At 39.7% G+C, this 26,078-nt stretch overlaps 1 protein-coding gene across 11 annotated transcripts; it reads left to right on the forward strand.

Moving 5' to 3' along the window:
- The first annotated feature begins 236 nt into the window (after nt 1–236).
- Nucleotides 237–25,631, forward strand: LOC6525267 (moesin/ezrin/radixin homolog 1). Of its 11 annotated transcripts, none has more exons than XM_015190705.2 (9): nt 237–376; nt 18,346–18,454; nt 22,066–22,245; nt 22,378–22,509; nt 22,738–22,764; nt 22,930–23,696; nt 23,930–24,326; nt 24,426–24,638; nt 24,707–25,631. In XM_015190705.2, exons 2-9 carry the CDS (start codon nt 18,440–18,442, stop codon nt 24,869–24,871), a joined length of 1,896 nt encoding a protein of 631 aa, XP_015046191.1. In that variant the 5' UTR covers nt 237–376; nt 18,346–18,439; the 3' UTR covers nt 24,872–25,631. The 11 variants fall into 11 exon arrangements, with proteins under 11 accessions (XP_015046191.1, XP_015046201.1, XP_015046198.1 ...); XM_015190715.2 differs by lacking the exon at nt 237–376 and adding an exon at nt 703–721; XM_015190712.3 differs by lacking the exon at nt 237–376 and adding an exon at nt 6,691–6,930.
- The last annotated feature ends 447 nt before the right edge of the window (nt 25,632–26,078 follow it).

The following is a 26,078-nucleotide window of genomic DNA, read 5'->3' on the forward strand; positions in this document are numbered from 1 at the left end:
TTTTTAATAAATTATAAAGACCCCTTTTTAACTGCCTTGAATTATTAATTTTTCATATATATCCAAATATTATTTATATATTTATAATTAAAATTATTTAAAATTGACCAAAAGAACGAATATTTTAAGAATCGACTTTTGAAATGGTGCGAACAGTGGCAACGCTTGGATTGGAGATTTACACGGCGCTACCAGATCGACAACTTGCGCTGCGGCAACCTTCAACGCGATAGTATCGATTTAGGTTCCATCTCCTTTTGTTTTTCGTTTTGGCTCTTTTTTTTGCGTTTATTTGATTTTTCCTTTCGTTTGCGAAGCAACAGGAAAACAAAGAAAGCCCCCGAAAAACACGCGGCAATTGGAAAAGAAACGAAATGTAAGTGGAAATCAAAATAAAACTACGAAATTCCAAGGCACAAGATAAAAGCGCAACAAGCGCACACACACACACACAAGCACGCGGCTCTCTTTCACACACACACGCATACTTTCACACACCGGCAAAAGTTGAGCGTTGGAAAAAAAAAACGGTTTTTATTGTCCGCTTTTTTTTTATTCGTGTTGCGATTTGCTTAACGTCGAGAACTCAATTTTTTTACGTGTGTGTGCAAAAATAAAACTAAAAGGAAAACCTATGAAAAAGCCTGAAAAATAATAAAAACACAAGTTTTCCCATTGCCGGCAAGCCAAAATAAAAAGTGCTCTGCATGTGGATGTGTGTGTGAGTTTTGCATACTTTAACTGTCTTTTTTCTTTTCATTTTTACTCTAAATAATAAGAAAGAATTGTGAAACAAGCGAAGAAAGAAGAAAGAGTGTAAAGCAAACGCTGAAATACCGGTATGTGGCAGTGTGTGTGCGAAAGAGAGGGAAAGACTGATTGGAGTGTGAGTCATTAACCGGCATTAAAAAACAGCTAAAATAAATAGCCACTTTTCAAATTAAATGGCAATACAACATAGTTACAAATAAATAGTAACATCAATTATCTTGCCTCCCTCTCGCACGCACACAAAGCCTCTGAAAGTCGGTTAAATAGTCATTCGGCGTCAGAGCGAGAAAGCGCTAGAATTTTGGGAGTGAATTTTAAATTTTTTGGGCAGCTGCTGAAAGTCAAAATGCGTGTGTGATTGGGTGTGAATGTGTGTGTCTAAAGCGTGTGAAAATTGCAGCCGCCACTCCAACCACCGTTTTTCCCAAAGTTTTTCACCTTTGTCTCGCCCTTGTCTCCTCCCCTACGCTCCATCCCTTTCGCACACTTATCCCATTAGCATGAAGTCGCATTTTCCAGTTAGAATATCGCGCTTCCAGTTGGAACTGCGTAAGGCGCTTTTCCTTCCAACCAGATTAACTGGCGATCGGAGTTGGCTACCAAAGTAGCTAGAAAATAGCTAGCACATTTTGCAGACAAAAAAAACTGTTTATTCTAGATTTTCTTGTAAATTTTTATAGGCAACTATGATAGCAGAAATAAATATTTGATTGATATATTGTATTTATTATTTTTGGCTTGATTTTCGCTATCATCATTTGAGTTTCACAGATCTACCAGTAAATTCTGTGCATAGTCATCTTTTATGGACCCATCTCTACTCTGATATCATGACTAACTGGGGATCCAAAGCTCATCGCTATCGAAGCAGTTTGACGGCCCGTTTTTAATACGGGTCCGAAGAGCTGTTAGAATTTCCCGCTCTGCCACTACTTCCCCCTTATATCGTGTTTGATTATTTATTATTATTGAACCGGGACACTTTCAGGCTGTTTTAATGCCTGTTCGATTCCGATGTCTGCTTTCTTTTGTGATTTGTCATGTATGCGCATTGTCAGGGTCTCAGCACACAAACCAGATGGCAGATTCAAGATCAGTTGTACATTAAAAAGCTATGGACAAATAATAGTCTTTTTCAAATCATTCATGAAAATATGTAGAAATGAAAATGAAAAGTGTGATCTCTTAATAACTGGTCGTATATTGATCATATATCTTTCCCTGCCCATCTTTATCGGCGTCTCGCTCTTTTTCTCACATTCCCCGGGCAATTTGTAACGGTTTTGTGTGGCACTGAGAAAGCGACAAAGTTGTCAGCTTCTTCATTTCTCAAATGAACGCTGTTCAATGCGCCGAAACAAGTTGCTGGAAATCGATCGAGTCCAAGCAACAGGCATAGAAATTTGCATGCCTCAGCTAGTGCGACTATCGTATACCCTGGAGAGTGGGCCCTTTCTCATTAATCAATGATCCAATAGCAATGAAAAATGTTGTCAGACATAGCATATTGTATTTATTAAACTTTATTAGCATAACTGATTAACCAACGGGTAGGCAATATACCCCTGATACCCATTAATCCCACTGGCGTAACTAGGCTAACGACCGTCTCGCTCGCACCCACACACAGCCATTGGCAGCGGATGCTGTCCGCCTTATTTTTTGTTTACACTCCTCTCTTTCTGGCACTTGGCTTTGCTGCGCGGCCATTCATTATTTGATTTATAGTTTGGAAAATGGTCAACTCTTTCTCCATGAGCTCAATTCAATTAGCACATTTCGTATTTGACTGGAAATGTGTGTGTTTTTTTTTTGTTTTTCTACGTTTGCATATTTTTTGATGCGCTCACAAAATGAAATAAGAGTAAAAATCGTTGAACACGAAAGTAAAACCGGTTTCAGCGCGCCTGTGTTGCCATTTTGGTTAGTAACTTCTCCTCCTTTGCCAACCTCCTTTCTCGATTCGCCCAGGCAGGTAAAAAGCACCCAAACTTTGAATCTAAAGATGGTAGCGTGAGGATCTCGAAGATCAACAAATGAATCACCGAGTGAATCATGCAGTTGGAAGCATAACAGACGCAGACTGGTTTCATTGCCTAACGATTTACTTAAAATGATTATCCCAACTGGGTTGCTCAGAATGTTCGAGTTAAAAGCTGATTAGTAACTCACTCAAGTGCCCAAGCGGTGTAGAACCGATTCATAACCGATACGGCACGGAACGCAAGCGTTTTACACCCGATTAATGCATTCCGAGATCCACGTGACATAGTTGACTGACTTTTCCATCCCTAAATGGCACCCACAATTGTCTGGCTGTAGCTTTTTTTTTATGTTTATGTATTTGTATTTGTTTTTGTTTTTGGGGGACTGGGAATGGCTTTTGGCCGTGTTTCGGGCCATGGATTTTGACATTGAATACACAAAATTTGCAACGAACACAAAAGGCGAAATGCGCGCGAGACACCGAAAGCAAAGCGCCTGACGTCATCGTTGCGTCTGTTTGTACCTACTACTTGTATTTATTCGGAAAAACAGAAGGGCGCAGACCGAACTGCCATCGCGGTACAGCGATCGTTGAGTACTGTAGACAACTTGGGAAAATCACAGGATGGTAAAATAAAAATTAAAATTAAAATGTTATTGTATATTTGAAACCCATAAAAAGAGCTTATGATTTATGTACATATAATTAGATTCCTGTATGGAAATATTAAATAAAATATGAAAATGACAAGTGTTGTTATATTGTTACACTTCTCGGGTACTTACTGTGTCTTAAGGCATTCGCTTATTTTTGCAATTCGCTTGCAGTAATTTTTTTAAGCTGTCTGCGAACTTGAAATTTTGCGATAAAAGGAAAGGATCTTCCCTCTCTTTCTACCACTCTCTTGCCCCGATTCTCCCGCTCTCTGGAAATGCTCTCTTCTGTTTGTTCAGGCGTCGGCTTTTTATTTTTCGTTCATTTATTTACATATATTCCTCTCCAGTTTAGTTTTTTGTATTTTTTTTTTTTGGGTGCAACAAGTGTGCGGTGTTTTGTTGTTTTTGTACCGTTTTTTATGTTAATTAACCAAAACGAGTTGTTGTTCGTGTGTTTGCTATGCTTGACTAGTTAAGCGCGTAGGGAGCAAAAGAGATGGAGAAAGAGCGCACGAAAGAGAGAGGATGAAAGATCATTACGTAATGGGGAAAACGTTGCTTTCAAATTCTCCAGTGTTGCCACCTGATGACACTTGTTACGCTCCGCGATCTTGAATGGCGACCCTCTTTTTAACCCTTTTTTTTTTTTTGCTTATTTTAAACTTGCTTATAGTTGTCTATAAAAGTTGCATATCTGAATTTTTTACAACCGATTAAAAACGTTTTCGAACCTTACTTTTTATAAAGAAATTTTTCATAATCATCTTTTTGGTGGTCGAAGCATTTTGGCCAACGTGAATTGGCAATACTGGTTGTAAAGTCGCGTGACTCGTTTTTTTTTTGACCGCACATAAAATTCAAATTTTTGTTGTTTGTTTACCGATCATCTTTGCATTCTCTCGCTCGCTTTTATTTCTCTCCGATTGCATTTCATTTTGACTCCTTCTTTTGGCCTAACTCATTTACTCATTTATTTCGGACTCTTGCTACGTGCAGAATCGCAGCAATCGCCGCTCAGAAAGAAGAGAGAAAGGAGTTGGCGGGAGAGTTGGAGTGACCAAAAGAGAGAGAGAGAGGCTCATAAGAGAGTAGACTTATTCTAGCAACCATCTCATGCCTTTTAATAAATCAAAGTTTTCCAAGTGAGTAATTCTAACCCGCCCTTCACCCAATTATCCAAAAGCAGCGGCGCGAGAAAAATTAATCAATGCAATGAGTCAGAAGAGAATGCAGCGAGATAAGTCTGTAGATAAAGATAAATATGTGAGGACCGGATATTCACTGGGTCATTTAAAGTTGGAGCTTGAGAACTTCTTGGGAAATCTCGTGATCTACAAAAGCTAGGCCACTCATTTTTGGAATGGCAACTGCTGTGCTCTTCAGCCGCAATGTGTTTATTTTAAAATGTGTTCCCCTCACCAAAAACTAGGGATCAATCAGAATCAATAACCATTTCAACGTTAACAACGTTTTGTACCATAAAGAAGAGTATCTGTTAGTTGAAGCTTCACTTCGGCGTTCTGGATAGTTGTACTTTACTGCCGGCGACCTCCAGACCCCGCCCCTTTCTCCGCCTCCCTCTCGCACTCCATTTAAGCATTTTCATATCTTATCTTTCTCTTTTTCACTTGCACAACACTGCGTGGGCTTTTACTTTTCTTCTTCTCGTCTCTGCTGCTTTTTTGTGTGTTGTTTAAGTGCTTTTGAAAGTGAAAGAGGCCTCGAAAAATAAAAATATAAATAAAAATGACCATCAAGGAGTTGGCGCTTTTGTTAAAACTGAGAAAAGGCTGAGAAAAAATTCTGGAAAGTTCATAGCCATTTCTCATTGTTGATCAGTTAAAGATTTTAAGAGTGATTCATTAACATTCTCAGCAGCTTGTTACTTCACTTTATGGATGGGATTAGACTTATAAAGATAAAATGTAATTCAACCCCTTAATACATTAACTTTAGTATTCGTTTTTAATGATTTTGTGAAGCTTACTAATTTCGTTCAGTAAAACGACATGATGGATAAGATTATTTGTTTGATTATTAATAGCATTTAATTTCGCTGAACATTTCTTTTAAGTCATTGAAAATGTTCGTTAAATTCTTCCTTTTTTATTTTGCTTACGCGCCAACTTGAGTGATAACACAAATTTATGTTTGCACAATTTTGCCGTATTTGTTGCTAAGTTTTTATCAATTCTCAAGTTGATAAACTTTTTTTTTGTCAAGCATGCTTCGCGTTTCAGGAACTACGTAATGTCTAATTTTGGTTCTGAGAGCATTGCTGATATCCCAAAAATGAAGATGATAGAATGGATATCATTTTAATGAAGACTGTTGTCACATACTATTGGTCTGATTTTTATAACATCTTTTTTTATAAAATTTTTTAAAAAACTTCGACAATGAGTTTCAGACATAATGAGTTTCGGTATATTCTTCGAAAGAGGTTCTTGTAGTTTCAAAATCCGCCGAGGGTTCACTGTACTCGGCTAAGCCCTGAAGTACGTTATTGGCGATATGCTCATATCGCACTGTTCTGTAGGTTTGTAAGTACATATGTTGGCATGTAGGCTTGCGAGTGCCGGAATGTTGGACCCAAGGTCTTGACGTCTGATATCGGTTACACTTGGTACTCGGGAATACGATCCGCTGGCTCTCACCCGATGTTAGCAAACTTCTTAGCACTGCTTATAGTTCTATTTCCATTTCTATTGCGTGGGATCGACTTACTATATCATGAAAGGAACGTTACGCAGGCGGTCAGAGTCGCAAATTGCAACAATGGACGGTGGATCAGCACAAACAATGCAACCATTAAGACGTTCTTTCAATAACCTGTAGCCCAACTGACCTGAATTGATTGCGGGAGTTGATAATATTCTCAGAGTTGCCTTATTGGCATTATGTATTGTATACCTTAAATTTGTCATTCTTAAGTCCGCATATATGGGTTTACGTTAATTATTTCTTATTAATGATGTTTTGATCTAATTAAATAACTATTGTTATCTATAGTGGAAATACCTTCATTTATTTATTAAATTTCAATAGATTTCAATTGTATTGAATATGTAAGTGTGAAGCAGCTCATTTCTTCTGTAACAGGGTATCCATCAGCCGAACAAAGCTCCCCCTTTAGTTGTTGTTGCTGAGCCATTATAATATTTTGCTCAACTTGCTCCGCTCCGAGCCGTTGGCTCTCTTTGCGCCAAGCGAGAGCAGCGACGCCGACGTCGGCAGCGACGCGGCAGCCGAGCGCGGCTGCGAAAAAACAGACAGTCGCGACGGCGCGCTCGTTTCAAACAGACGTTACTTTCTCTCTCTGAGCAGTCACTGATTACCGTTGTGTGCGTTGTGCCGCTGTTGCTAATGCTGTTGTTGTTGTCGTTGTGATACACACACTCTCTCTCCTTGTCGCTCCCGCAATTTTTGACGTTTTTTTTCGTGTGTTCTTTAGTGTTGATCCAACGCGAGGAAGAAGAAGAATCGTGAAGCAAGAAGAAGCGAAAACAAACTGCGGTTGGTATTTTCAACATTCAAAGACAACTTCTTTTTTTTTTTAAGTCCAAAAACTAAAGTTAAGCGCACCTGCACAGGTGTGTGTCCGTGTTTGTTTTGTGTGTGTGTGAAGCTGTGTGTTTTGTGTGCTTGTGTGGTGCACCTGTGTGAGTGTCGCTGTGTGCCCGTGTTAGTGACCAGAGGTGGACAGTCAACGGCTTTTCTAAATTGACATACTTTCTAAAAGGCAGCAACAAAAGCGCAGAGAAGCAGCAAAATCTCTGACCAGCAGCTAAAGCGTCAGCAAGTACAGTGATAACTCGCCAAAGGCGATGCCAAAGCATCTGAGACTGTTGTGGGCCGTTTTTTGAGCCGGAAATTTGTAGGGTTTATTATAAAAGCCGGTTACATCCTTTTTGTTATAGAAATGAAAATGTTTCTTTGCGTTCATTGCTTAAGCTGGAGTTAGTACAGTCCTCCAAGAGATAGACATCACTGTAGTGCCACACACACGGCAGCGGGTTAACACCCCATCCCCGTCCTCATTCCCATCTCCTCAACCGCCTCCCCTTTTGGCAGCGCGCTCATAAGCAAGTTGAAAGACTGGTGGACAGTGTAAATGACCAAAACCAAGACCAAACCCGAAACTAACCGCTATTTGCGATGGCGGAAAGTCGAAAAGTCGGAAAAGTCGACAGGAAAGAGATCCAACCGCCTCTATATATATATATGGATATGGATATGGACGGTCGTGAAATGCAATCGATGCCAAATTAGTGGTAATATGGAAGTCGATCGTGGAACAACTTCCTCTTGCGTAAGGTTTTACCGAGAAATCGATGGGGGGGATGCCAGCATAATTGGCCATTACTCGAATCGATTATGATGTTTTCGAAATCGTTTTCAAATCATTCAGCTAGGAAGCAAACTCTTTGCCTGCGGATCTTTTAAACCTGATATCTTTTTGAACCTGATATCCTATGATTTTAGTATATTCTAGTAGTCACGGCTCAGTGGTGCAGCTTACAGTTTATAAACATCACTACAATCACTCCAAGTAACATCATCATAATCCCATCATGGGTTGAATTTTTTTTCGGTGGTGGAGGGGGGGAGAGAGCGAAAAAGGGGACGGACGCCCCTGACATGCGATGATCGCTGGCAAGTTGCGCGCGTGTCTCAATGCATTTAAATTCGCTTTTTAATTTCTCAAATGATAGAGTAGTGCACATTAACGTACATTTTCAGCATTTTATTAAGCCATTTTTTATATTTTCGGAGTTTGCTTTTGCCACTCTGTGCAATGTGTGTGTGAGTGTGTGTATATAAATGAAATGTTTTATCAGGTGCATAAGCTTACTTTTTTATCTACACTCGACGCTGACCGCGTGCTCAAAAGTTGAAATTCATTCGTCGTGAAATCCCTAAAAATGTCGCATTTAAGGTCATTTTAAATGGCTTATTTATTAAAGGCAAATGAGTGAACTCTTTTTTTTAACCCGTACCGTAGTTTATATATCTATTAAAATTGTTCCAAGCTCCAACTACAAATTGCTGCATGTATTTTTAGTGGCTAATTACGTTGCAAATAGTTGGCTGCAAAGTCGAAACTCGTTTAGTAAATCCACCTGAAATCCAAAGGCCACCTGTTGAGTGATAATGGTATATTTGAGCTGGAGGAAAAGCGGTTTGTTTGCTTGTTTGCCGTCTAGCTGGCTTTTTCACTTGGTGGGTGGCAGGAGGAGAAGGAGAAGGAGGAGGGGAAGTAGGAGGAGGCGGAGGGCGAGATCATTGGCCATCTATCGTTGGCCGCATTGCTAAAATTCCGCAGCTTTCTTTTGTTGTCTCAGCCTCCAAAAGTTGTTAATTTTTGTTATTTTTTTTTCCACTGGCCGCACCCAAGTGAAATAGCCAACAACTGAATGGGAGAATTCTCTGTTTCTCGGCGGTGAAGGTCAGCTAACTGTGGAGAAGAGAGAGAGATAGACAGAGACAGAGAGAGAGTTCTAAAAACAATTTGATGACGCTTCATTGGTTTTCAATAACTTCAGCTCATTTGCATTATAAGCCCGAAAAATGTAAAAAACAAAAACAAAAACATTCCTGTTTGTAGTTCTCATTAGCGCGAAATTCATGCTGAAAATGTCAAAAAGTTGGGGTGAAAAATAAAGAACAGGTTGATTTAGGGTATTAATAGGGTGTTTAAAGCACAAAGCTATATTGATTGAGATATTATCAATATATGTTATATGAAACTTAATAAAATAATAAGCAAGCTTACATATATTTCAGCCACATTTTTGTATTGCGTATCTTAAAGATACAATTCCATACCGAAGATATAGATAGTGCAGGGTAGTCGCTACTTCTTAACACCTTACTGCCGTGTTTTTCAGTTGTTCTTTTAGCTGTTCACAAAATGCACACACAACCAAAAAACTGAAAGACAAGCTTAGGCAGCATCTTCTGCTTCTTCCTCTGCTTTTCATAGCTCGTAGTCTTTTGTTTTTTTTATTTTTTCCCCCCCTCTCCCGTTTGTGTTTTTATTATTACGTCTTTTTTTGCTGCTCTTCGAATACTTCAATTACATGTGCCCCTGTGTGCGAGCGAGGGTTTTGTCTGGTTGCTGGGTATGTATGGGCACGTTTCCACGTACGACGAAGGTGAGGAGGCGTGGCAGGGGGCAGGGGGCGGGCCACATAGTAGGGGGGTATACCTGAAAGATCGCCAGACATATTGCACTCGAGCTTCAAGTTAAACGCCGACGACGACGACGTCGACTGAGACAGCGAAGCTTTCGTGTTGCGTCAAAGTTCAAGGTGTAAAATTTGTTGCTGTTAAATGCAATAAATTTCTCATGGCATGCACTGCGAACAATTTGTAGTTAGTACTTGTTATATGTTATATATCACTTATCGTTACTTATCATAATATTATTGAACTTTCAATTACCAATTCGCAAGTTATTCTTTGTAGCTTTGTTGTAGGATGGTAATACATTTGAAACATGTTTGAAAGCGTTTTTTTTATCCGTGCTGTGCTAGAGTTAGAGCTATTATTGGCTTTATGTGCTGCCTTATTTGAAATTGCTTAAACCTGAGCTCACCATCGCCGTCAACGGCAATACAGTGAACCTCATAATCGTCGTCATTGGCGGCTTTATCATTGACTGGCGCACAGTTAAAAATAGTGAATTATTAATTGAAGAAGTGACTAATTGTGCAATTGATTGTTTGCTTTGCTCTCTGATTTGTTTTTGCTTCTTCCACACTCGATTTCAATCTGCCAAGGCAAAAATGCGGTTGTGGGACTGCGTCGAATTAAATTTAACGCCAATTGAATTTTCTATGACTCAGGTGTCGGGTGGTGTCAAGATTTTACCAAGAAACGCAGCCTATTTGGGGAAAAATTAAAGGTGTAGCAAAGTGTTGTGGGTAAAAATTGAAATGTAAATATACATAAGTGAGATGCAAAGATAATTCCGTCTCAAGTGGCAATTATGCACACATATTTTTGGCACTGCAAGTAATTGGGAATAGAGAAGTGAAGGTGAAATATTAAATATTTTGACCTCTTTGTGCAGCACTGGTGTTCAAATTGAGACAAGTGATGGTAAATGCAAATTATATTTCGATTGTTGGTGAGCTTTATAGTTGTAATATTAGAAATATAACACTTTTAGATTAGAAATTTTTGAAATGGGTTTGAAAATCTAGTGGCTGCTATGTGTGCATTTCGAAATGTTCAACTAAACGTATTATTTTCTATTATCGGATGATTATCTAACAACGGATGTGCATTAATTAATCAACACTTCCGCACCTAAGCTCTTTACAACACTGCTGCACACACCTGCATTGTCACCTGAGCCGTGTTTGTGTGTGTGTGTGTGTGTATGTGTGTGTTTACCTTGTCATTGAGCTATCTGCCGTCTCTGTCACACTTCCCTCGGTTTTTTATCGAAATGTAATCATCTCCAGCGGCGACTTGGAAAACAAAAAGTAGAAAAATTTAGTTGCCATGGCTGTTTGTTTTACTTTTTAATGTTGTTTTAATGGCAGCTGTGTGTGTGATGCTGAGTGCGACTGTTTGCCTGTGTGCACATTTTCATTAACGCTTATTTGTTAATGGCCTGTGTGTTTTTTTCTGGGTTTTTTTTTCTCCTTCGTGCTTTGCGGACTGCATATAAATCACTCTGGAAAAAAATATTGGTCAATGGGGATTTCGGTGACTATGTATTGGGCACTTTGATGTATTTCTGGCAGCCTTGTCATTAATTTATCACCATCGAAATTCTGGGATTTATATAAAAATAGGTACTTTGGCAATGGGTATACATTCTAGGTTTAACATTTAATTTTGCCCAAATTTAAAGCATTTAAATGATGAATACTAGTTAAATAGCAATAGACGTGTTAGTCACCTAATTTGCATAATGTGAATTGGAATGTGAGTCATTGTAAACCAAAATAAATGGCAATCAACTTTTCGGAAAGTCGGCTATCAGAACATTTGTGCAACTGACTCACTAAACCAGGCTAAATTAATTGCTTGACTCAGAGATTAGAAATTTCTATGAGTTTATCAGTTTTGTATTTAATTTTCCCGTTTATATTGTACTTTATTTTTTATCTCATTGTCGGCAAACTAATAAAGTCAAGACAACAATTGAAGTTGGGGCCTGCACATTAACGTATGCATAACCTCAAAACCCAATGTCACGCATATTATTTACTCCTCAGCCTTTAGTAGTGGCTGTCTCCATCTATCTGTATCTGTACCTCCATATCATCGCTATCGCCATAGCTATTGTTTGCAATATTTGCACGAGTGTTTGAGACTCGAGCTGCGGGGCCGCCGCCGAAATCAACTGGAATAAACTGAACTCAAATGAAATGAAATGAAATGAAATTAGCTAACAAGCCAAGTCAAGCCGAGCCAGCGACAGCGACAGCCTCGTTGTCAGTCATAAATAAGTTGCAAATAATATGCGGACGACGGACATAAAAATAACTAATGGCAGATGGAGCTATCCACCTGTCGCCCCCCTCTCTTCCTATCAGCTGCTTTGGTTGCATCATAAACCACCATGCCTCGTCGCACAGTGCATGCAAATTGTCAGCGTTTCATAACACACACTACTATCTTCAAATGTGGCAAAAAAAAAAAGAAACCGAAAATGAAAACAACATGAAATGAAATCCTCATTTATCCATCCATTTGACAATTGTCTTTCAAATAATAATTGCCGAACTGCAAAACGAAGGCATTAGCCATGGCAAATAGTCGTAAATGGCACAGAGCAACAAGTGGGCGCAGCTTTGGCCCAATAAAACTAAACTAAACGGGCAACGGGGCGGATGAGTAACGTGTTAACATACTCATGCGCTGACTGTACCTGATTTTCGGGTACATGCTCAAGCTCAAGTACCTGAGTGCCTGAGTGTACCCCTCCTTTTGAAGAATCTCTGTGTGGCGGTTGTTGCTTGGTAACTGGTTAGTTATTTGTTTATTTTGTGACTGGTAGTTTAGGAATTTAGCGATGAATAACATTCCATTTGTAACTTGTGGAATGGCGAGTGCTCAGTGTTACTGGTTTTGTTACCCGATAATTATGGTACTTCAAAATTTGTCGCGGCTAATTGACGCATTTACCACTTGTTGGGTAATTTGCTTATTTTTAAAACCAATTTTGTTTTGTGTCAATACTTCGAAAACATTAAAGGTTGTGGTGAAAGAGTGCGTGACACAGTGTTGGTAAACGTATTATATTTATTCATATTCCTATGATCTTTTCAAGCAACTTAATTAGTTCTTTTGCAAATATTTTGGACTCTGCAAAAACCCGAAAAATGTTTGGAAATCCTTTTTATTGTGGCATGTGGCAAATAACAACCTGTTATTTATCAATTTCGAGTCGATGAGGTTGATTATTGCTGATGATGTCTTGTCAACATGCGACCCAATTGTGTACGTCTCAGGCTCCATTCAATTTTTTATTTGCCCATTTTTCATAGTGTTTATTTTGTTGCTATTTTTGTTGTTGTTTTTTTCTTTTTGTGTGGGCTAATGACATGATATCCCCCCACTTTTATCAGGAGTTGGTTCCGTTTTGGGTCTCTATTTGCCAATTCCTAATTGTTTTTCCCCCCACCCCCAAAATTTCTCCGCACCGCTCTCGTCTAGCCGTTTTTTCTGTTCGGTGAGGCAAATAAAATATTTTTAGGCCAATTGCCCTGCGTATGAGTGTGTTAGTGTGTGAGTGTGCTTGTGAAGTTAGATAAGATATGCACATGATTTCATTGTAAACGTTGTTGGGTCGCTATGAGTCGATGTTGTTACCTCAAGCGGAAGTGGCTTTGACAACATTAACTTGATTTTATGACCATTTTTACCAGTTTACCAGTTTATTCTACGTGTTGTAAAACACACACGACAAAGAGCACAAATCGTGTGCACTTTATAATTCGATTGCCTTGGCCTGGCAGAAGCCGAAAGTCATTAAACAATTTCTTTGATCCAACACAACTCACGTACTTTGTACATTATGCACTAAAGTAGATAAATAAATTCAGAGATTTAGGAATGCATTTCGTTCACTGTACGTGTGAGGGGAATTACTTTGTTTGATACTGACTATAAATAGCTAACTTACCAACAAATATTTCATAGTAAAATAAATACAATTATTATTTAGGTGGTGGTGCAAATACAGCTTATCTAGCAGACGCCACAAAAGCACAGTGGCAGTTAAATGTTATTTCCAACAAAGGTGTTAAACAATGACATATTCGAATGCGAACGTGCTCAATGTCCGACTCCATTATAATGGGTATCGTTCGTCGGCCAGTGCTGATAAGCTGCATGTCCCTTATGTAATTTGACCCAATTAAGATTATCGATTCGAATAACAATGAAAATTTTAGGGTAACCCCATGCACACACCACTCAACACCACACCAGCAGCACAATTCGATATGAATTAGCATTGGAATATTACTTCGCACAAAAACTTTCCATTGATTGACTTGTCTCATTCACTTGCCGTCCCCCAAAATCGGGGGACCAAATTTGTCAGCTAGATAAACCAACAAACCAACAAAGCAACAAAGCAACAATCCAACAAATGGCCGACCATGTATCTGTTTGCGTGTGTTTTGCATGCGGTACGTTGACAATTGACAAAAACAATTAACGGCAATCTATCTATCAATAGTGGGTGGGGATTGGGTGGTTGGGTGCTTGCTTGCATAACGGAGCTAGGCCACATGGAGTGGAAACAGCTCATCATCCAGTGGATGATAGGCATTCAGCTGTATCATTACCTTGATCTCGGAGAGTAGTCAACTTTAAAACTGACACGTTGGTCTTTCATAGATAGAACGATGTATTCTTTGCCAGCTACCTATGTCACTCACCCGTCCAGTGTTGGTAAACGCTTTTGAAAACACGGTAGTCATTCGATCATTAATAATCCCCAATAAAGTAGCAAAGCAAATAAATCCGCCACACAAAAGAACTAATTGTTCTTGTGAGTTGGCAGTTTCACAATAAAAAGAGGGAACTAAAAAGCAGACATGACAGAAAGCCATGGACAGTGGGCCTCGCAGGCAGGGACGACAGTGGGGCAAATCGGGCAGGGGAAACGTGTGTGCGAGCGAATGGCTAATGTATTTGCGTGCTGTGTTAATTGTGGCATCGCTGATGTTTTCATTTCCCCCTTCGTGAGGTGTCTCATTTTCCGCCCCGCATACCCTGTACTTCCCCCCTTTGGGGACTTCCATGTGGGCTTTTATTATTGTTGTTCTTTTTGCTCCCCCCGTCATATATTTTCTTTACGTGCGCGATTTTGTTTGCTCTTTGCTATCTAGAACATTTAAGCCTAATTTGCTTCATTAAATCGTCACATTTGTTATTATGTCTTCTGTCTAATTTTTATTTTAGTTTAATTTTTCACTCTTTTCTTTTTTTTAATTTTTTTTTTACTTCTGGAAGCAAAATTGACGTCAAGTTGATGAGTTCTACATTTGGTGGAGTATACCCACTACTAGGTTTAGAGCACAAGTCCCATAAACTGTGATTACGTATCAGAAATTTTATGCGGGATTTTATGGTATATATCGGTTAACCAACTTTGATAAGAGCACTAAACAAATTACGAAACGAGTATACTTTAATCTTGGCAAATGCCTAATGAAATATTGCGAGCCGAGTATAAATATACCCCAAACTTGGGCCCGATTTGCGAGGTATCTGTTATTTCAGACCTTATAAAGTAGTGCTTTTAATTCTTTTTAAAGAAAAACTGCCGCCAAGTTGATGAATTGCTTTGTTGCCTGCTCTATTTGTTTGCTGGAGTTGTTTTAGCATTTAATGAACAGCTGCGAGGGCTCAAATTAATGGGTAGAACTGAAAAAGGTACCTTAATTCTAATGTAATTAAGATTTGTCTGCTGCTTCTCGTTTTGTGTTTACCCGCTTTGTTTTGCCGCCCATTTCCAATTCCATTCATAAACTAGCGCTGCATATATATGTGTACATATATATATATATCCTATATAGTTTACTTGGTCAGTTTGCTTGGGCTAATCGCTTGATTGCCTTCGGTTGCGCATTTAATTATTGGGGAGGGGAAATTCACTCGCCATGAACAGAGAAGAGGAGAGTAGAAAATCGCTGAAAAAAAGACAAATAATGGTTGAAATTAAAAGTGCTCCGGCCAGACATAATTTTATTTAAAGCCCATTATTATTACCATTAAGAGTGTTTTTTTTTTTTGAGAAACGTGAAGAAAAGTAAAAGCGACCAGTTGCGGGAGGAGTGCGCCTTTTCCCCTCTTTTGACTTCATTTCATTTGATGGATTTTAAAATGCGTTGCGCATACGCAATAACAGTTTTTCCCTCTCATTAAGTGTGTGTTTGCTTGTGTTTTAATTTTTTTTTCGTGTGGTTCCGGTGGTCAAACAATAAACGTGATTTTTGCCGTCTCTACTTTGGCTCGATTTTTCAACATTTCGGTTTTTTTTTTTTGGACTCATTAATGTAGTTAATGGATATTAAACATAAACAAAACAATGCTCTCCAAGGGGGGAATCTCTAGTCTGTCGCCGAAAAGGGAAACTTAGGTTATGCAAACGCAAAGGTTTGTTTTTAAACTGATTAAATGAGTGTGGGAATAGTCAATTATGATTCGATTTGGGTAACAACCCAGTTATATGACGAAAGAATAAGTTCTGTAATATCAAGAACACATAAATTGAATAAATGTATTTTAACCAATTTACATTTCGCAATAACGTCATAAAACACGTTAATGAACCAGCTAATGAAAAAAAGTAATTGAGGCGTTTGAAAGTTTTGCCGTCAGTGTGTGTGTGTGTGGCTGTTACACCGGCATTTGAATTAAAGTTTTAAACGTTTTTCTGAATAAATTACAGATAAATTTGCCAAATCATTTCCGCCACAGCGGCCAGCGATCAAAGTAGTGTGTAGTTTGTATTATGTACCTTTGGAAGAGCAAGAGCGTTGGGAAAAAAATCTAAATTAAATAAAATAAAATCGCAATCAGAGGAAGTGACGCTGTGCGTTCCCCACGGTCTTTCTCTCTATTCATTCATAAAAGCAAAAAAGGCAGAAAAAGCTGAAAAAAGCAGAACTATGCAAGCAAAAAAGGCAGAGAAAAAGAGGCAGGATGCACTTAATTACCGATTCTGATTCATTTGGCGACACGATGGCGCTCGATTCAGATACGAGTATCAGGCGAAAGGAAATCGAGGGCGTTGATTAGCACAACCAGCAGAGCCAAAAACTCGAATAAAAAAGAAACCAAGCGACCCATTCACAAGCACCAAGCACCAAACACCAAGCACAGAAGCATGAGCTCATTCCACTTTTCGAGGAGCCCTCTTCAAGTTCACGCAGTGGCGATAATAAATGTGGCATGATGTCATAATTTGTGCAAACCGAACCACATTCAACTCGAATAATATTTTTAACCAAAAACTGGAGATCCCAAGGGATCCAGCTTACGATACCCTAGGAGATTGCTAATGTCCATCGCGGCATTCGCATTCAGAAGCTACAAGCTAGAAAGCTAAATGATACTACTGTTTACTGTTAAAATTCATTAAAGTCTAGTTTAAATTGATCGAATATATCGATATTTATCGATCAGATTCTCTCTATACGAGTGCTGAATATTTTGTCCTAACATTAGTACTTTAATGCCAGTCTATAGTATAGAGTATCCAAAAGAACAAATATCTTTTGCAGCTAATGATTATTTATTTGCATTTCCTTAGAAATATCGAACGTCAGAAAACAGAGATAGAGATACGCGGAAAAAGCAAAGCCGAAGCAAAACTATTTCTGTTCCATTGACGTCATGGTTTGTCACGTGAACCGCCGAACTCGCTGTCCCCTGCCCCCTGCCCCGTGACCCCTTCACCTTCCCCTTGGGAAGGGGGAGCAGTTCAAATGTCAATTGTGTCAAATTTAATTGGATATTCATACTTGGGGCAGCCAGCAGCCAGCAGCCTTCCATGCTCTCAAAATAGCACTTTTCGCCATTCGTTAATGTTAATGTAAATATCAAGTGCACACCAAATAGGGGAGCAAACACTTTACTTTAAAGCCAAATTATGGCTGACAGATTTGTGAAGAGTAAACTTTTCGACGTAAACCTTAAGTGTTTAGAGTTCTCCACAGTGGAAAAAAGTTAATTATCAAATGTAAACATGGCTAATTCCACAGGCAAATATCGTTTACGTAGCATATGTAATTCTTAGTTATTTTCTGTCTGTGGGTAAAGCCTCAACTTGTGAGCAGTTACAGCATTAAAAGTGTGTTATCCAAAATGAATCATATAAATGTATAATTTATTAGCTGGTAAACAATAGTATATTGCTGGTTGTGTATTTATTCTGGTGAATCAGACTTTGCCCATCTATAAACACGACTATTTCCGTTTGGCCATTAGGAAGTTATCCAGCTGAGCTACATTATATCAATTAAGTAACCAGCGACGTATAAATATGGACACCAATGTGTATCTGTATCTGTATCTGAATCTCAATGTTTATGGTGCTCAGTGTCGGTTGCAGTTTGTTGTCAAACTGCCAGGTAAAATCATAAATACTTATAAATCTATACCAGATATAACCACATGGTCGAGCTGCGATATATGTTAGTTGCTGGCTATTATTATATTCGTTCGCAAATTATACAAAGAGTGCCAATTGTGCAAGGAATTTTGCATTCACATCGTGATCTTTCGATTTGCAACTAAAACAACGCGTGTCACAGGTTTTAGATAACAAAATATATAGTTTTTAATTGGTGCTAAATAAGTGCAAGGTGCATAGAACACTTCGCTTTTCAGTGACTTCTCCGTATTAATCATGCTTACTAATTTTATTTCATTTATTTTATTTTACAGATTGCAGCACAAAAACAAAAAAGATTGAAGCCGAAAAAATCCTGGGAAGAAAACATTTTGTTTCGATAATTACGACAAGACACGAAGCTACAAAATGTCTCCAAAAGCGGTAAGTTAACCAATAACTATAAAAAGATATAGCAAGTAGTACTGATTAGGCAGCATTATAATAACTTCGAAATATTCCATTATAATGGTAATCATATATCACTGGGTTCCCGGGAAGAAACCAAAATCAAATCTGATAAAACAAATGTTTTGCACTAGCATATGACAAACACAGCGACGTTAGTAAATTATTAAAGATTAGTTATTAAATCACAACGAAAAGGTTGTCAGCTATCAGTTATCGGAAATTGTGTCCTTATCAAGAGCACTTGAACCACAATTGTCGTCAATTGCGGAGAGGGATTCCATCTTTTAATGGAACTTTTCCTGGGGGGAATGCCAATTTTTGATGATGGTTTTTTTTTTTTTTTGCCGAAAATGGGGTTTCTGTTATTCTGCGACTATAAATATCAGTATTTTGATCAGAACTTTCGTCATGTTGGCCCAACTGTTGACGTCGGTAATTTTATTTTATTCTTGGACATTTGCCAACAAATTTCATCAGATATACAGATGGGAAAAGTGGATTAGAAGTCGACGTCATTGATATGAAAGTAGACCGTTTTCCCCTCGACATTTGCCAATTTCTTTTTGGCATATTTTGATTTCTTTTTGGCAAACGGAAAAGTTCTTATCAACAGCAATGGTCTAATGACATTTTTGCGGTGACTTGATAGTTGATGGATGTATTGCAATAGGTTCATCAACATAATCACGTGTTCAAGTGATTTCATAATACAATTTGCATGATTCGATGGTGATTTTTGGTGACTTGATACCCCTGACTTTGGTATGTTTTTGTTTGCAATCCAACTTTAAGATGCCGTTTCCCTTTTAGGGAAATTTCTCTGTCCAGTGCAGTCGATGGCGATGCACATCGTGCTTGAATGGTTTCTCCATAACTTTCCCTTTTTCGCTATAGTTTTTCCTCATCCATACCTAGATGTTTATTGGTGTGTGTTTGGATAGCTTGATATCCGAGGGGGGAAGGGGAGGGGTTAATTGCTATTTGAGGCCCGAAGCGGCACCAATAAAACAGAATTGACAGCCAACGCGTCGTATGATTGACGCTGATTTGTTTGCCTACCTTGGGGCTGGGTTTCTACGGTTACAGCGCTGGCCAAATGAATAGTGTGCCTCAGGAAAAACACCTATTTAATGCTATTTTCTAACTAATAATTCAAAGCGACTATGTTTACTTTACTTGATCATAAGAAAAAGTACGAATAAATATGCTTTACCATTTATTTTTCCATGAGGAATAAATTCTCTGCGTCGTCTGCTTTTCAGTGGACCACTTGCTTGACCCCCATTGCATTCGCATACTCCTCTCGTTCTGGAGACCCATTTGACCTCTATGGTCGGTAGTCTGGTCAGTTCTTTTTTATGTTCGTTGCTGCTGTCCAATTTTAGATGCATAATTAACATGCAATTTATATTAACTTGACAACGAGAATGACTCGGACAGAAATGTGTGAATCCAACCATTCTGCTCGCTTCCCCCATTTTCCGTTTTCCATTTCCCATTTTCTTGGGCAGAAATTAAGTTCACTTTTGTTGTGCTCCCTTAGCTTTTCCTTTGCGTTCTGCCGACGCCGCCGCTTTCCCAGTGTTTTTCTACCATTTATATTTATTTTCCTTTTGCGCTCGCCTTCCTCATTTGGCGAAGCGACTTAAAAACGTGCCGTGACTTTTCCATTTTCCTCAGTTGCCGCTGGACAACAGAATCGAATCGTCGCCTTTTGTGCTTTTCCGCTTTTCCACTTTGGCCGTTGTGTCCGCGTTGTTCGGTTGGTTTTCCCGCGGAGTGTGCTCCTGAAGAATATATATATTTTTCCCAGCCGGAGATTTGCATTCAAAAGGCGTAATAATTCAAAAGCTACTGCGCAACCCGTTTTCGGTGCCCAAAATGGTCGTCGTCTCCGACAGCCGCGTCCGTTTGCCGCGTTACGGCGGAGTCAGCGTCAAACGGAAAACGGTACTGAAAACTACTACTGCATTTCCACACGAATTTCCACGCTGGAAAAGCGCCCTTTTTTTCTTTTTTCCTGTGCTGCACTTTTGTGGTTTCAAATCAAAAATGTACTTTTTTTTTTTTGTTTTTTTGAAAAACTGGTTATGCTTCAACTTCCGTTTGTGTTTTGTGAATAGCTGTGTGTTTTCAGTTTTTTTCATTCATTTGTTTCATTCTCGGTGGCCAGGGGAAAACAGAAACCACGGTGGTTGCATTAACCTAAAAACGTTAATTGGATTGAAATGAAAAACGTTTTCAATTTCCTAACATTGTGTCACGTTTGATTTGCATTCAGCAGCAGCAGAAAGCGAAAACAAAACAATGAGCCCGAGCTGAAAACTAAAACTAAGCCAAACAAAATGATGAAATTTGCGTCAGGGGAACTCAAAATTTTTAACTTGGATCTACATTTTTGTTTTCCCATGCCCTGAAAAATGGTAACAAAACAAGCGCATTTCCAAGGGGCCTTTAAATTGCAACTGGTCCAATCAATCTTAACAAATAATTATTAACTCTTTGGTAACTTAAATGTATTTGTTTCCTAATTTCTTTTAAATCGTTTAACATGGTTTCTAGGCATACATTTGTTTGCCATGAAAAGCGATCTGAATAGTACTTATATGCGGTGCATATTAACCCCAACTCTGATCTATGATCGCATTTACTTTGACCCAAATTGGCCGATTGCGCAATGGCATGCTGCAGTTAGTACAGTTGACATGTGCTGTGTGTTGGGGTGGCATTGTGGGTGGAATTTCCCTGAATTTCCCACATTTTCATATACAGTGGTGGTCAAGTGACACGCGCAGTGGGATAGATAGCTCGCCTAAGCCCTCTCTCTTGTATAAGCACCGATTAGGGAACGCGATTCTGTTTGGGAACACCGCACACCCTGTATTTTTCCCCTATTTATTTCCAGTTTCTAGCTGGTCATTTCCAGCTTGTTGCCTATTGTCATGCCTGATTGATTTTTGCTTTGCTGTTTTCCAAGCGTGATTTTTCACTGCGGCCCGCTTTCATTTTCCCTCTTTCCATTTTCCCCCCTTTTTTCACCCATTTTTCACCCATTTTTCAAGCCTTTTTCACCCATTTGATGAAACGTATGTGTTGGTCAAAAGCCCGACTTATGCAAGCCGTGGCAATCGAATCCAATCCTCCAAAGCGAAATGGGAGCTCTTGGCACGTGCCCTCCTCACATGTCGGTCCGCTCAAATCCCGTTAATCCATCGACCCCTAAACAAATCGTGGGGGTTCCCCTCTGCACGCCACGTTCATCGAAAGGTGTCAATTTTGTTTCTTTTTTTTTCTTGTCTTTGGCTGGCGAGCATGCAAAAATTGTGTTTGTTTGTCCAGCTGAATGTATTCCATGCCACGATCTAGTTAGCTTTCCATGTCATGGATGGCACTTTTAACTTACTCCATGAGTTGCCTAAAAATGCAGCCAACGAAAAGTGGGACTTTGGAACAAGTTTATACATATATATTCAAACAGACAATCAGCATTCTTTACATTTAAGTAACATTAAAAGGCATTTAAAGGATTTAATTGAAATTCCTCGGAAAGATAATAAGCATTGTTTCACCTCTACTAATTTCAGCTAAATGTGCGCGTCACGACAATGGACGCGGAACTGGAGTTCGCCATCCAGTCGACGACGACGGGCAAACAATTGTTTGACCAGGTGGTGAAGACGATCGGCCTGCGAGAGGTTTGGTTCTTCGGACTCCAGTACACCGACTCCAAGGGCGACTCCACATGGATCAAGCTGTACAAAAAGGTGAGCTATAAGTCAACTAACTATGTATTTGCTTCCATTAAACAGTAAAGTTTAAATGTATATTTAAATGATGTATAGTTTAAGAGGCATGTAAACAATATTTATAAATATAATGTATGGTATATAATATAGCCCGAATCGCCGGCCATAAAGACCATAAAATATTTAAAGCGTGTGAAGAAGTATGTGGACAAAAAGACAGCCGACAGCAATGGAGTAACTCATTCAGAGACGAGCGAAGAGGATGACGACGCCGATGATATGGTGGGCAGATATCGAGAATATATATGTGCCAAGCAAACCACACCTTCAAAAAGTCCCAGCTAGATCATGAATCCACAACAACCCCAATTACCCCGTAAAATGCCAATTGTAATATATATTTGCCACGCCTCTGAATGCTTAGCCTAAGTTAAACTAGCGAGTTAGAGACCAAAATCACTAATAAATGCCATCTCTGTATATAATTTAATGCTGCACCACAACAAACAGACTGGATCAATGCCGTTCTCGACATGGGTAACACTCAGACGAATGCACTTTGAAATTATGATATTATGTTTATTATTTATTTATCGAATCAGGAAAAACCAATTGTTTATTTCCGTTTACAAATCCATTTGCAGTTTATAAACTTTCATTGCAATTCCGCATCTAATAGAGACATGTTTTCGCTATCCACAGGTGATGAACCAGGATGTGAAGAAGGAGAACCCCTTGCAGTTTAGATTCCGTGCCAAATTCTATCCCGAGGATGTGGCCGAGGAGCTGATCCAGGACATTACCCTGCGTCTGTTCTACCTGCAGGTGAAGAATGCCATACTGACCGACGAGATCTACTGTCCGCCAGAGACATCCGTGCTGCTCGCCTCGTACGCCGTCCAGGCGCGTCACGGTGACCACAACAAGACCACCCACACAGCCGGCTTCCTGGCCAACGATCGCCTGCTGCCGCAGCGCGTCATCGACCAGCACAAGATGTCCAAGGACGAGTGGGAGCAGTCGATCATGACCTGGTGGCAGGAGCATCGCAGCATGCTGCGCGAGGACGCCATGATGGAGTATTTGAAGATCGCCCAGGACCTGGAGATGTACGGCGTCAACTACTTTGAGATCCGCAACAAGAAGGGCACGGATCTTTGGCTGGGCGTGGACGCACTGGGTCTGAACATTTACGAGCAGGACGACAGGCTGACGCCGAAGATTGGTTTCCCGTGGTCCGAGATCCGCAACATCTCCTTCTCGGAGAAGAAGTTCATCATCAAGCCGATCGACAAGAAGGCCCCGGACTTTATGTTCTTTGCCCCACGTGTCCGCATCAACAAGCGCATCCTGGCCCTCTGCATGGGCAACCACGAGCTGTACATGCGTCGCCGCAAGCCGGACACCATTGATGTGCAGCAGATGAAGGCGCAGGCGCGCGAGGAGAAGAATGCCAAACAGCAGGAACGGTTAGTGCACATTTCTAGTTATGTTATGTGTTTTAGAGCCCAGCATGAAACAAGGCTATCTCATGATTTAACGTTTCAATGACCCGAAACATAATGATTCAAACATATCATTACAGAACGATTAATTTCAATTAACCGAGTGGCGGGATGTTGGCTCCGTTTACTCTGATTCATGCAGGGCTGTAATCTGCAAGCATTCGCATTCTTATTTTTGGTGTTCTTCCGTCTTTCAGTGAGAAGCTGCAGCTGGCGCTGGCCGCACGCGAACGCGCTGAAAAGAAGCAGCAGGAGTACGAGGATCGGCTGAAGCAGATGCAGGAGGACATGGAGCGTTCGCAGCGCGACCTGCTTGAGGCCCAGGACATGATCCGCCGGCTGGAGGAGCAGCTGAAGCAGCTGCAGGCCGCCAAGGATGAGCTGGAGCTGCGCCAGAAGGAGCTGCAGGCGATGCTCCAGCGCCTCGAGGAGGCCAAGAACATGGAGGCCGTCGAGAAGCTTAAGCTCGAGGAGGAGATCATGGCCAAGCAGATGGAGGTGCAGCGCATCCAGGACGAGGTCAACGCCAAGGACGAGGAGACAAAGCGTCTGCAGGACGAGGTGGAAGACGCCCGACGCAAGCAGGTCATTGCGGTATACTTTTATATATATTTGTTGGCACCGAAAACCAACTAATATACTCTTGATTTGCTTTCGTGTTCAACTTTATACTGAATATTGTCATTTTTGTAGGCTGAAGCCGCTGCCGCTCTGCTGGCCGCATCGACAACGCCGCAGCACCACCACGTGGCCGAGGATGAGAACGAGAACGAGGAGGAGCTGACGAACGGCGACGCCGGTGGCGATGTGTCGCGTGACCTGGACACCGACGAGCATATCAAGGACCCCATCGAGGACAGACGCACGCTGGCCGAGCGCAACGAGCGCTTGCACGATCAGCTCAAGGTGGGTTTGAAATCGATTTTCCAACTTCCTGAAGCGTCTGAAGTAATTTTATTTAATGTACATTCTAGGCTCTGAAACAAGATCTGGCGCAGTCTCGCGACGAGACGAAAGAGACGGCAAACGACAAGATCCATCGCGAGAACGTTCGCCAGGGACGTGACAAGTACAAGACGCTCCGCGAGATCCGCAAGGGCAACACAAAGCGTCGCGTCGATCAGTTCGAGAACATGTAAAGCTATTGCCTTTCGGACGGGCCGGATCAGAGATCGATAGTGCGAGAGAGATAGAGAGGGAGCCGTGTCTCCAGAAAGAAAAAGAAAAAGATATAACTACAACAACAGAAGATAATAATAATGATGATGATGATGATGATGAAGAAGCAACAAATATAATTCCGGTCGCTGGCAAAGCCTATGCTACTATCCCCCCAGCGACGACCCTTTTCCACCCATAAGAACTTCCTGCCTCCTAAGTGAATTGAAGAGATCCACAAGTTTAATGAATATACTTTGTTTGACCGCCGTTTTGTCTCGGAGCTTTTGTATAGAAGAATCAAGAAACAAAAAAATCAATGAAAACTTCAGCCACACACACAACACTCATCAATATGAATATAAAGTGTATTACCGATAACAAGAAAAAACGGTCAGGACCACATCTATATGGACAATCAGCAAATGAAAGGATCAAGCTATCGGAAAATATGTCTAAATCCAAACAGAAGCAATAGAAAATATACATTTCTCCTTTTCCCAATGGATTCATAGAGAAAACGGAACGAATAGTAATAGATATTGAAAAGCAAACATCCGTAACAACAGCAAAAACAAAAACAGCTACTACAACAAAACAAACAACTATTTGCATTTTCCCCCGTTATAATTATTATTTTTATTATTATATAATTACTATTTTTTTTTAAATTTGTATAATTAAATAAGAACTTGATTAATTGTTTCTTAAATTAACTTGAGAGAGAGCAACAAACAAAAAGAGAAAAAATATATTATATAAAATATTTTTCTTTAATCTATTTTTGTTTTGAAAGAAAAAGATTCTTAAAAAATGAGAAAACAAACAACAAAAACTATTGTGAAAAAACCAAACAAAAAGTTTTTAAATTAAACAATAAAAATGTAAAACAACAAAATGCCACGTTCTTTTTATGTGTCGCAGACATATATTTTACTGATTCGATCTGTAGAGTTGTTTTAACAATTGAAATGAAACAATACAAATGAAAATTAGCAAAAGCTTTCGACATGTGTAAAAAAGTGCTCTTTTTACACGTCGAATTAGTTTTCATTAGTCTTACATCTACAGAGTGTAAATTCAGATCGTTTTTACATGAAACCTAAAATGTCAAAAGTAGATTTACTGATATCTACTTGAAAAAGATATTATCTCTTTCAAAATTTTTATATTAACACATTTTCCATA

Source organism: Drosophila yakuba, chromosome X, assembly GCF_016746365.2.
Source record: "Drosophila yakuba strain Tai18E2 chromosome X, Prin_Dyak_Tai18E2_2.1, whole genome shotgun sequence".
In the NCBI taxonomy this organism is placed as follows: Eukaryota; Metazoa; Arthropoda; class Insecta; order Diptera; family Drosophilidae; genus Drosophila; species Drosophila yakuba.

Excerpts from the sequence above, each read along its gene's own strand:
- LOC6525267 (XM_015190707.2), top strand. The coding sequence starts at position 20,363 with ATGGTCGTCGTCTCCGACAGCCGCGTCCGTTTGCCGCGTTACGGCGGA. Across the intron at positions 20,432-22,065 it reads TCAGCGTCAAACGGAAAACG|CTAAATGTGCGCGTCACGAC; the intron begins GTACTGAAAACT and ends TACTAATTTCAG. Across the intron at positions 22,765-22,929 it reads CAATGCCGTTCTCGACATGG|GTGATGAACCAGGATGTGAA; the intron begins GTAACACTCAGA and ends CGCTATCCACAG.